The sequence below is a fragment of the Salvia miltiorrhiza genome, chromosome 2 (assembly GCF_028751815.1).
Source record: "Salvia miltiorrhiza cultivar Shanhuang (shh) chromosome 2, IMPLAD_Smil_shh, whole genome shotgun sequence".
Taxonomy (NCBI): domain Eukaryota; kingdom Viridiplantae; phylum Streptophyta; class Magnoliopsida; order Lamiales; family Lamiaceae; genus Salvia; species Salvia miltiorrhiza.
This window is the reverse complement of record NC_080388.1, coordinates 7,462,175-7,474,843: the sequence shown is the minus strand read 5'-3', so window position 1 is coordinate 7,474,843 and position 12,669 is coordinate 7,462,175. Positions and strand designations below refer to the sequence as shown.

General features: G+C 42.1%; 1 protein-coding gene across 1 annotated transcript; it reads right to left on the bottom strand.

The window, feature by feature from the left end:
* Positions 1 to 303: 303 nt before the first annotated feature.
* LOC131007929 (F-box protein CPR1-like) lies at positions 304 to 1,431 on the bottom strand. The gene has a single exon (XM_057934841.1). It carries the CDS (start codon positions 1,429 to 1,431, stop codon positions 304 to 306), a length of 1,128 nt encoding a protein of 375 aa, XP_057790824.1.
* Between the last annotated feature and the right edge of the window lie 11,238 nt (positions 1,432 to 12,669).

Genomic DNA, 12,669 nt, shown 5'->3' with positions numbered 1-12,669 from the left:
TGCTATTCTCTATTCTTGTTTATTTATCCAATCTTGCAATTATTTCATATTGACAGATATCACTACATAAATCCATATACAACAAAACAACAATCTCATCATCACAGGTAATAATCCCTCAAACTATACAAGCAGGAGGCAGCATCATTGTCACTAAGAAATGTACCAAAAGGAACCATAATATATATAGATAGTTTCCTTGATCTAAATGATATGCTTCATTACTAATTCAATCTTCAAACATACATTTAGTTGATGTTAGTTTAGACTAAAGAGATGGTAGCATTATGAAAATGCAAACAATCAGAATGAGATTACATTCTCCACACCTAAACCTAAAGTTTTGAGAGAAACAAGGGTGGGAGTGAAAAGCCCACACTCGACACGGTCAGCACCAAACAAATCAATCCTTTGCATAGTTTTATTCTTGTTAGAGTAATAGAAAATGCACCTGAAAAAGTTTACCTTTACTGACATCAATAGGTCGCCATTTTCGAAAACTTTGATGGGATGAACAAAACTCATGCCAACATCAATGGGGATCACATATTCCTTGCTCCAAGATTCGTCCACTCCATATTCCTTCATAATCCATATAGTAAGCTCATGTCGCCCACCATCATTTTCATATTCGGATGCTTCCTTGCAAAAGCATAGGCAACCGCTCAAAGTAGATAAGGACCTTCCTCTTACAAAGGGAAATCCTTGAGCATGATAAGGAGGAGCTTTAAAGAAGCTAAAACATTCTGTTTCAAGATCAAAGCAAGAAATCCATGGCACTTGTAGTGTTGCTAACCAATGGAGATTTCCATTAACAAATGCACCTGAACCATGATGGTAATTATATGGATTACCTTCAAGGCGTCTCCATGATCCTGTTCCAAGAGTGTATACACGACAATCCAATTTATCATCATAGGGCGTAAGTTTAATACAGACCGCCTTGTATCGGCCACTGATTTTGCTTACCCCAAATCCATAAGCAGATACGTCTGAAATACGTAGTTGTGGATCTGAAGGCAGATCCAGCTTAATAACTTCACGAGTGATCAGATTACATACATAAATCATATCAACACGCACCTTTAGAGCATCATAACCACACATCCATAGAGCAAGAAAACCATTAACAGAAGTCATTCTTCCTCGGTGGTAGTTAGGGAAATCATACTTGGTGAGTGGATCGTAGCTCTCGAGATCGAGATTGAGCTCGCCTTCCAATTCGAAAACTTTCAACCGACCTGAATCCCCCAAAACAACTAGGGCGGGGGCGGATCTGGCAAAATGAGACTTGACAAAAGCATCAGGCTCCAGCAGATGGAGCCATCGCTTGCAAACGCATTTGCTTATTGGAATGCTTACAGCAGGTAGTCTTAAGAAGATCTCGGTGATGATTTCTGGTGGTAGATTTTTGAAGAAATCTGGCTTCATTTTGGGATGGATTGAGAGGGCTTTTCAAGAGTATAATAGAAACTCCAATCTGAGACTTGTGTTGAACAAATTCATCGAGCAGATAATAATTGGAGGTAAAAAAAAAACAGAGAGTGAAGGGTGGAAGCGGTGGAAATGAAGATAGGGCAACGCAAATATAGGAGAGAGAGTCTTAAAGAATTCTTAAAGATTTTATGAGATATGCAATGATGCACAATTTAGGGAGGGTCGAACAGAACCTTTTTCCAGTTTCTTAAATTGGGAACCATCGTTGCATTCAACACATAAAGCGAAGAAACCAGTCTTGCATTTCTTGAGGCTGCAGTGGCCCCCATTTCAAATCATCTCCAGTGCTTTTTCGCCCCATTTAAACCCATTTATATCTATTTTAATAATTTCTTGATTCTTTTTTTAAACAACGGTTTCATTAAAAAGTGAAAAGTAAGGTAATTATAAGTGGTGGGCTATAGTCCAAAAATAGGTAGAAAGTTCTCTTGTGGACGTCCCAAAAAGAAAAGATAGGAAGTTCTTTCGTGGACGGAGGGAGTATGTTTTTGATTTATTTTGTAATTATAAGTTTTTGTCTTTTCTCATGACTTTGGTGATAAAGTCACCAATGAGAGTAGTCTAACTACACAATTGCCACTTAATTTTGAAATTGATTTGAAATCAATTTCAAAATGAAAACTCTCTTTTTAATATAGTATAGATTTAAATATTATCTCACATTCATTTTTACATGTTATAACTTGATTTAAAATTGTAAATTTTTAAAACTAAAAAAACACTCTATGAATTAAAAAATCACTTAATTTATCAAAATTAATAAGTTATTAATTTATCAAGATATATTAGTATCTCTGTAAACTAATAAAATATTTGATTGTATTTTTTAAGAAATCTGGCATTTATACTAAATTTTCAAACATATACATATCAAAGTACGATAATATTTATATATAAATTAGTGTATATGTACTCTATTTATTTATATATAGTGATTTATTGTTATTTTTATTTATCTAGTTAAGCAGATAGATTTTATAGGATGTTGATTTCAGAATTCTAAAAAAAACGTTTCAGATATATATCAAATAGATTTGAATAAGGTGATGTAAATTCATTTCAAGGATAAGGTGATGTAATTAATTAATATATTCCAACTTCGGCTCCCAACGCTAATGACTCAAGTTAAAGACCAAGGCTAATGTGATATGACTTAGGCCAAATTGCTTAAATTAAGGGGCCCAAATACTAGATTTATTTTGAGGGCTTATAAATAGAAACTTAGTTATGAGTTGAGGGAGCGAACTTTGATTGATTCATCGTAAAATGCAAACTCTCAAAATCTTAGTGAAGACATCCAAAAATCGACCTATGGACGTAGATCTTATGATCGAACCACGTAAAATCTTTGCCTCGTTTATTGCTTCAGTTTAGGTGTTGATTTTGAAATATCAACTGACGCCGTCTGTGAGAAAATCGAGCTAAGGCGTTGATAGTATATTCTTTTCCGGTAACATTTTTGGGGGTTGGGATCCAATTCTTCATCGGGAAAAATTCTGGAAAAAAAGGTTCTAGGGGGTTTATGATTTTTGTTTTGCAGATTCCGTAAAATGGGATGTTCTAGGGGGATCCATAATCATGTTATCTTCTTTCGATGATAAATCTCATGGCCAACTACCCAAACTAAGTCGGGCATAATCAAACACCTACCACCGGACACCAAAATCTCAGCCTCGCTTGCCCTAGGCCGGATGGGGCCTCCATGCCGGCGATGGACAATCACGCCCCTAAATATCGCGGCATCAAATATCACTCAGCTGGGTGGGCAAACAAAACCTATCGGATACCTACATACAACAAAATTTATCAACATCGGCAACTCAGAAAAGGGTGGAAATCCCAAAACTTCGCACAGCTTGATTTGGCCTCGCCCTGCCGATCACAGGAACCCAACCTCCTATGTTGCACAGGTGCGAGAAGGCGGGTGCGGGAGCAATACAATTCTGTTCGAGGATACGGATTTTCAAAAATTATAGGGTGCGATTCGTGAAGGATACGTCTGTTATATTATATTTTATTATATATGACCAATCAAATTGAAAAAATAAAAGAACATTCATAAATTAACGTCAAATTGAAAAAAGAAAAGAAAAGTTGCATTGCAAACAAAGAGACAACGTCAATCTATCTCATAGAGAATCTTCATTGTTGAGGGATCCAAGAGACACAAATAATTGTAGGGTAATAAATTGAAAAAAAGGGTTAAGGTACAAATTCACCCCTAAACTAGACATCCCTAGAGTGTATACCCCCCATTCTCGACCTTGACCCAAATACACCCCCAGAGTCCATAAAAATGGTACATTTAAACCTAGCGAGTTAACGGTCGTTATCTCTCCGTTAACTTTTTTCTTAAAATTTAAATTATGGATTTCGCCCCTTAAAACTTTTTCGGATAGCCTTCGCTGAAACCCCAGCCTTCACCGCCATAAAAAAAACTCTTGGCTGCAGCTCCGTCCTCAACTCCTTCAGCTTCACCTCCCGTCGTGACCGCTCCACCGGCACCAATGCCAATGAGCTCACCCCTAGTGCCGACACCGACACCAACACCTTCCCCCATCTGTTGTGTCATAGTCGCCGTCTCCCGGATAAATTAAATTGTGCATTTTACCTTTGAAGGGCGCGCCACAGTAGAGGGACACGCCGGAGATTTTTCTATCGTTGCCAACTGAGGAGACGGAAATCCACCTCAAAACGGCGTTGTATCCGCCGATTGCGATAAGATCGAGGTAGTAAGGGGAGGAGAAGGAGATCCCCTATCCGCCGCCGATTGGGATCAAAATCACGTCGACGCCACATATACCCCCATTCTCGACCTTGGCTCAAATATACCCTTAGAGTCCATAAAAAAGGGTGCATTTAAACCTATAAAGTTAACGGCAAGAAACAATTGTTAACTTGCTGAGTTTAAATGCACCCTTTTTATTGACTCTGGGGGTGTATTTAGGCCAAAGTCGAGAATGAGGGAGGAGGGTATACGCTCTAGGGGTGTCTAGTATAAAGGTGGATTTGTACCTTAACCCTTGAAAAATTTGCAAAAGAGCCTAAAAATAATGAAGTTCTTCAAAATAACCCTCAATGCACCCTAAACACACCCGATTCGTGAGGTGGGCGCACCTGATTGCGTATCCAATTTCTTTTTTTTTTCTTTTTTTTTTCTTTTTTCAATTTTGGAGGGATTCGCTACATGGCGAATCTCATGCGAATCGCAGCCGCACCCGCTCCCTACGCGTATCCGTACATCATAGATCGAGGCTATTGGAACAGAGTTGAACGAGTTTTACCTTTGTTTTTTCTTTCTTCTTCTTTTAAATTTTAGGGCTCATATGTTTGGGAATTATTTACGATGGCTATAAAATTTTGAGGATTTATTATGAATGTGTATATTTATTTTTTATTTTCATAGTATAATTTTGGGTAATTTTAAACACAGCCCCCAATTTTTTCACTATAGCCACTTAATTTAAATAATTATAAAAATAATTATGATTGTACTATTTTACCCTTATACTCTTAAATTAAAATTTTCGTATAACTTATTATTGTAGCCCCTAATTATAAAGAAATAGAATTGCAGGAAAAAGAAAGAGAATCAAGAAAAGTTACGGCGGACTCAGAAAACTCTTTGCCCCAAATTTTATTCTTGAATTTATGGGCAAATATAGAAAATTTGATTCTTTTTTATAATGAATTTACAATACACATAGCCGGAACGCAGCTGGAATGGAACTCCCTAATCGACGAATACAATCTCGACTGTGCTGCCCGCCTCCGTTTTTGGACAGGTGGCGCATCCGTACCGGACCTCTGCCTATCCCCCCTCCTCCGCTAAGACAATTGAATATGAGAAAGACAATGTGCTGGGCACCCCTTATTTTCACAATATACCAGCTTAAGTGGAAAATATTGCCAGGATAGTCATAAAAAACGTTCATTTCAGATGGAGAAGAATTTAAGTTGACTTTCCAAGAGCCAAATTCTACAAGTTGGGGGATGAACTACAAAGTCTAAATAAAGAAAATAGTGCTCGAAGTCTATCTTCTGTAGTTAACCACATAACAGATCCCACTTCCATGCTTCTACTTATTGGAAGAAAAATTTTGTTGAAGAAACCCAAAAATAGGTACACTAATTGCTAGTATTCTCTTTGAGTGGAAATGTGTAATTCTTGTTGTTTTGCTACTCAGATACAAATCATACATGCAATCAGTCATGTTCTTGTATGGATGTACTGTGAATGCATATGTACTGAGAGTTAAGTATACCTGCAGAAACAAATGCAACAATACTCCATATGTATATTCAGCAAGTACGGGGAAAAATTGACAACCTTCTTTGCATCCTAGACTAGCTATATAAAGCCTAGCCCCATAAATATTAATGATACAAGGGAGCTCCAATCACCTATGCCATTGGCTAATATAAACCTCCTCATATACTCGACTCCATTATCGATCAATCTTATTTTTCAAACCAAAAACTAAACTAAATTTCGAATGAACTACAATTCTAATTGGAAAGCAACCCATTTTCCTCTACATGTGAAGTATTAATCGAGGAACTCTGTCAAGTTCAGAAAATTTTACAGCCAGCTCACGTGTTCCAAATGGAGCTGATGTGGCTGTTAAGATTGCAATTCCATTTGTAATACGAGTTGTATTAATAATCACGTTGAGGAGAACGTGAAACTCCAAATCAAACTCTCACGATCACGCAAGAATCAGTTCTTAATCAAAATATTCATAACATAAGCAACAAACAAAACCCTAGTCTAATATATATGACCTAGGCGACGCAACAAGGAAATAAAATGGGCCCTTAATCATTGAAACGGGCTGGCTTCTTAATCTGGCGGCGCGTCCGACGTTGGGCTAGGCTAGACTCGTCTGGCTCTTCTTGCTGGGCTGGCTCTTCTTGCTGGGCTTCGGCTACTGGCTGGGCTGTGGATATATTGGACGTATCAACTCCTCCGTCCTCGGAAACCACCTTGTCCTCAAGGTGAAAGTCAGGAAAGGATACCCGGAAGGAATCCAGCGATTCCCATGTGGCTGCGTCCGGGGGTAGACCCTCCCATTGGACTAAAATTTGTGGAGTTGGGACACCGTCGCAAAGGATGGTGCGAGACGATATGACGACCACCGGAATGAGAGCAGGCAGGCCGGTAGAATCCATTGGTATCGGATTAAGCGGGGCGGAACCATTGCCAACGAATGGTTTGAGAAGAGAAACATGGAAAACCGGGTGGATACGACTACCAGAGGGCAAGTCGAGTCGATAAGCCACGGCACCGATTTTCGCCGTGATAGGATACGGCCCAAAATAGCGTTTGGCGAGCTTCGGAGCAGGGCGCCGCTGCACAGAAGATTGGCGATAAAGTTGTAACTTAACCCACACAAGATCACCAACAGAATAAGAGACATCACGCCTGTGTTTGTTAGCCTGCTGTTGCATGCGGTGTTGGGCGGAGCAGAGGGACTCTTTAAGGGCGCAGAGCAGCGTGTCGCGCTCCGAGAGCAAGGTGTCCAAGGCATCGATGGAGGTGGAGCTGGGAGTGTAGCGTGGAATCACCGGTGGAAGTCGCCCATAAACAGCTTGAAAGGGGCTCATAGAAATGCTGGAGTGATACGACGTGTTGTAGTGGAATTCAGCCCATCCCAAGAACTCAAACCAGCGAGCGGGGTGATCAGCAGTCATAGCTCGGAGATATTGTTCTAGGCAACGATTAACCACCTCAGTTTGGCCGTCCGTTTGAGGGTGATAGGCCGAGCTATGCTTAAGTGTGGTCCCGCTGAGCTTGAAGAGTTCGGCCCAAAAACGACTCATGAATATGGGGTCGCGATCCGAGATAATTGAAGACGGAAATCCATGTAGCTTCACGACAACATCAGTGAAGAGTCGAGCCACTTTGGCAGCCGTGAATCCCGCGGTCAAGGGGCCAAAGTGTGTGGCCTTAGTTAAACGATCAACTACGACCATAACAACTGAGTAGCCGTGTGATGTAGGAAGATGTGTAATGAAATCCATGGTGAGCTCATTCCAAACTAAGGCAGGGACAGGCAGAGGTTGAAGAAGCCCGGCTGGGGCGGTAGTGAGAGTCTTCACCTGTTGACACGTTGGGCAAGCACGCACAAATTCTTCAATATCACGACGCATACGGGGCCAGTAAAAGAGTGTTGAGAGACCGACTAGCATTTTCTTGATACCACCATGACCGCCTATAGGGGAGCAGTGATATTCCTCAAGCAGCTGTTGTTTGAGAGGGGAGGATGGTGTGAGAAAATATCTGCCGCGAAATGTGAGAAAGCCATTAACGACCGCGTAATCCGCAGGGAGGTCGCCGGCACCCAATCGCTGATGATAAGAGATGAAGTCAGACTCAGCGGAGTTAGCGTGGTGCAGCCGTGCTAGGAAAGTGGAAACGGGAGAACTCTGAATAGTGAAGCACACGGGAGTGAAAGTATCGAGGAGTGGCTCATCGACCGCGGCGCCAGGAGCGCGGGAAAGAGCGTCTGCGACAATATTGTGTTTCCCCGGCTTATACTCAATCACAAAATCATAGCCAAGGAGCTTTCGGATATACCGATGTTGATTGGGAGTATGAAGTTGCTGATGAAGTAACTCCTTCAAGCTGTGATGGTCGGTGCGGATAATAAACCGTCGACCAAGGAGATACTGGCGCCATTTAGCCACGGCTTCGCTAATGGCGTGAAGCTCCTTGAGGTAGGTGGACGTGCCTCGGAGACGAGGGCCAAGTTTCCGGTTGTGGTAAGCGATGGGGAGATTTTCCTAGAGGAGGACAGCTCCAAAACCAACCTCTGAAGCATCGGTTTCCACGGTAAAAGTCTGAGAGAAATCCGGCAATCTCAAAACGGGAGTGGAGGCCATAGATGTCTTTAATGTCTCGAAAGCCACAGTAGCAGAATCAGTCCAAACGAAGCTATCCTTACGAAGGAGATCAGTTAAGGGAGCAGCGATAGCTGCATAATGCTTAACGAATTTTCTGTAGTACCCTGTCAAGCCGAGAAATCCCCGTAGCTGTTTAGCAGAAGCGGGCTGGGGCCAGTCGAGCATAGCCGAAATCTTAGTAGGATCGACCCGTAGTTCACCGGCGCTAACAATATGGCCCAAATAATCAACAGAAGACGTGCCAAAGGTGCACTTCGAGGCTTTCACAAAGAGCTGGTGATGTTGTAAACATTGGAGGACTTGGCGCAAGTGAGATTGATGCTCTGCCTCGGAATTGCTGTAAATAAGTATATCATCAAAGAAAACGACGACAAATTTGCACATGAAATCTTTAAGGATGAAGTTCATTGTAGCCTGGAAGGTGGAAGGCGCATTGGTGAGGCCGAACGGCATGACGAGGAATTCAAAATGACCATCATGAGTACGGAAGGCCGTTTTGAATATGTCCTTGTCGTGCACCCTGATTTGGTGAAAGCCGGCGCGCAAATCCAGTTTAGAGAAGACGCGGGAACTGCCCAGTTCATCGATCAACTCGTCCACCGTGGGGATGGGAAACTTATCCTTAACAGTGACGGCATTGAGGGCACGATAATCCACACAAAAGCGATAGGACCCATCCTTCTTCTTGACGAGAAGCACCGGTGAAGAGAATGGACTGTGGCTGGGGCGGATGATGCCCTGATCGAGCATGTCGCGGACCAAACGCTCCATTTCAGTCTTCTGGAAGTAAGGATAACGATATGGTCGAACATTGACCGGTTTAGCACCGGGCTCCAAATGAATACGATGATCAAACAAGCGACGCGGGGGAAGGTCGCGTGGCGCTGCAAAAACATCCTGAAATTCCAGCAAAACAGAATGAAAAACAAGAGGAATACCGTGGAGGTCCAAAGCCGGTGGTGCTGGGTCAGGCAGCGACTCGGAATGCATGAGCCAAATCTCGAAGATGGCAGGGACTTCGTCGGACTGCAGCATAGACTGGAGCATAGAAAAACGTATCTCCCGGGAGCTGAGGGAGGTGTCGCCTTGGAGAATGACCGTCGCATTTTGCCAAGTGAACTCCATAAGGCTGCGACTATAATCATGTGTAACACGGCCCAACTCTTGGAGCCATTGCATGCCGAGGATAATATCGGGTCCCTTGATGGGCAACACAAATAGATCGATGGTAAACGTCGTTCCCTGCAGATCGAGGGTTGTGGCGACGCACTTCTGTTGGCAGTTGATCGAATCACCGTTGCCAATATATACTCGAAAACCAGGAGTCGGAGTGAGAGGGAGCCGAAGGCGCTCCGCGAGGGCAGGAGAAATGAAGTTATGTGTGCTGCCATTGTCGATCATGACGTGGGCGCGGTGGTTACATAAAGTGCCCCATAAACGGAGAGAGCGTGGTTGAGAGGAGCCTGAAAGAGTGTGTAGGCTGGACACATCCGCGAGAATAAAGTCCTCTGTGGACGGAGCAGGAATAGGATCTGGATCGGCTTCCGGTTCGGTGATGTCGAGTTCTTCACCATATAAGAGCAGGACTTGGCTCTTGGATTTGCAGCGGTGGGCCGGGTTCCACTTCTGGTCGCAATTAAAACAAAGCCCTTTCTCACGTTTCTCACGTGTCTCTGCCGGGGTCAGCCGGCGAACTGGAATGGAGAGCGAGTCACGGCGTGGTACGCTGGGTGAGGTGGCTGGGGGTCCCGATGGATGTGGGACGGTGGGGCTGGCTGAAGGCGGGCGCGGGGGCGCTGGCGGTGTAGTGGTCGGCCGAGAGAATGGGCGGACAAAACTACGAGAGTCGGTAGATATATCCAGAAACTTGCTTTCAAAAATCCGAGCAAGAGAAAAGGTTTCATCCAGAGAAGAGGGACGATTCATCTGGAGTTCCCTGCGAATCGCCGGCTTGAGGCCGGATATGTAAAAAGAGATAAGTAAGGGCTCCGAGATACCCGAGACGCGACCCATCAAAGATTCGAAAGTAGTTTGATATTCGGCCACCGAATCTTGTTGCGTGAGTTTTGCCAACAAACCCTCGGGATCCTCAAACTGGGAAGGACCAAACCGAGCACGAACCCGTGACAGGAAATCTGACCAAGTCGATAGCATGCCCTGCGTTTGCAACCATTGGAACCATGTAGACGCTTTGCCATCGAAATGAAAGGCCACGATCTGGAGGCGTTGATCGTGGGGGGTGTGATGAAAACTGAAGTACTGTTCGATCTTGAAGATCCACGAGTGGACATCTTCGCCGTCGAAGCGTGGTACCTCGAGGCGGACCGGCGGAAGACGGCCGCTGTTGGGGCTGTCGTGTGAGGAAGACGACTGGTGGGAAGACTTGAATAGAGCGACAAGTTCGTCGATCTGTTTCTGAAGGGCGGCGTTCTGGGCGTCGAGATGTCGTTGCCAAGCAGGGACGTCGGAGGCCATGGAAACGTCAATGAAAGCACCAATTAATACGAGTTGTATTAATAATCACGTTGAGGAGAACGTGAAACTCCAAATCAAACTCTCACGATCACGCAAGAATCAGTTCTTAATCAAAATATTCATAACATAAGCAACAAACAAAACCCTAGTCTAATATATATGACCTAGGCGACGCAACAAGGAAATAAAATGGGCCCTTAATCATTGAAACGGGCTGGCTTCTTAATCTGGCGGCGCGTCCGACGTTGGGCTAGGCTGGACTCGTCTGGCTCTTCTTGCTGGGCTGGCTCTTCTTGCTGGGCTTCGGCTACTGGCTGGGCTGTGGATATATTGGACGTATCAATTTGCCTCAAGGATGGCACAATATCGATACCACATATTTCCGAGTAAAGTTCACAGCCTCATTCTCAAATTCGAGAGGGCACTAATATCACAGCCTCATTATTATTATTGTTTTCATAACTCGTATTTTTGCATCTTAGAAAGCAAAATTTCTTCAAACCACGAGATAAACGAATCCATAATGGTGTTAAACTTACTTCTTCTTGATGTTTTCGTTCGTGCGTCTGTGCATTCTCTACAAGAACCGCATTCTTAAGATTTTGAGAGTTGGGGCTATACTGCATTTCGGCGATGTGTATTATAAATTCATTATAAAAAAGAATCAAATTTTCTATATCTGCCGAAAACCCCATAAATTCAAGAACAAAATTTGGGGCAAAGAGTTTTCTGAGTCGGCCGTAACTTTTCTGAATTCTCTTTCTTTTTCCTGCAATTCTATTTCTTTATAATTAGGGGCTACAATAATAAGTTATATGAAAATTTTAATTTAAGAGTATAAGGATAAAATAGTACAATCATAATTATTTTTAGACAAGGTGTTATAGTGAGAAAATTGGGGGCTGTATTTAAAATCACCCTATAATTTTTAACAAGAGGCTACGGGGAGTAAAAATGCGACTATGAATAGAATTAACCTTTTTCTTATTAATTTGATTAATGATTTGATTGGGCCGATTTTAATTAGTATCTGGGCCGAAATTTTTAATTAGATGTGGGCTGCTGTATTTAAAGGTTGGGGTCTGTTTTATTTAAATTGTTGGACTTGTGTTATTGATTTATTATTTTGACTAATCTTAATTAGTTTATTAATTGAACCTCATATTAGGGTTTGATTAATTAATTTTACTAAAGTATGATTTGCATATTATTATTATTATTATTATTATTATTATTATTATTATTATTATTATTATTATTATTATTATTATTATTATTAAGAGTATTTACTTAATTATATGAATTAAAGTATGAAATTGTAATACCCGTTCCTTTTATCTAAGTTTAGAACAATTTTGAACTTAGAATTTAAGATAATTCACGCCGGATTAAGAAAATAAATTTATTTTAATTCCAACAAATGATTTGCAAAATATTTTGTAAATTTTATTTATTTAAATATTTATGCATTGCATATTTATTTAATTGAGCGTTTAGCACTTTACACGAGCTTCTTAATTAGCGAACCGTGAGGAATTATTACAGTTCCTACCAGCCACCCTACACCATCTCCAGGCAGTACAATCTTCATTCTTCTGCCTATTCAAGACATACTGCAGCTCACTTTGACATTTCTGTTGAGCAGCAACTCTCCAAGTTCTTCGCACAAGCAAGATTCAAGTGCATAGCAACCAAACAAAATCAAAGCGGATCTCGTGAGGAAGGGAGCAGATTTTCCGTGTCGATGCGTGTGTTTGGGTGTAGAATAAAGAAGAGGGAGAAGGGTTAGGG

Coding starts and splice junctions, on each gene's coding strand:
- LOC131007929 (XM_057934841.1), bottom strand. CDS start 1,431: ATGAAGCCAGATTTCTTCAAAAATCTACCACCAGAAATCATCACCGAG.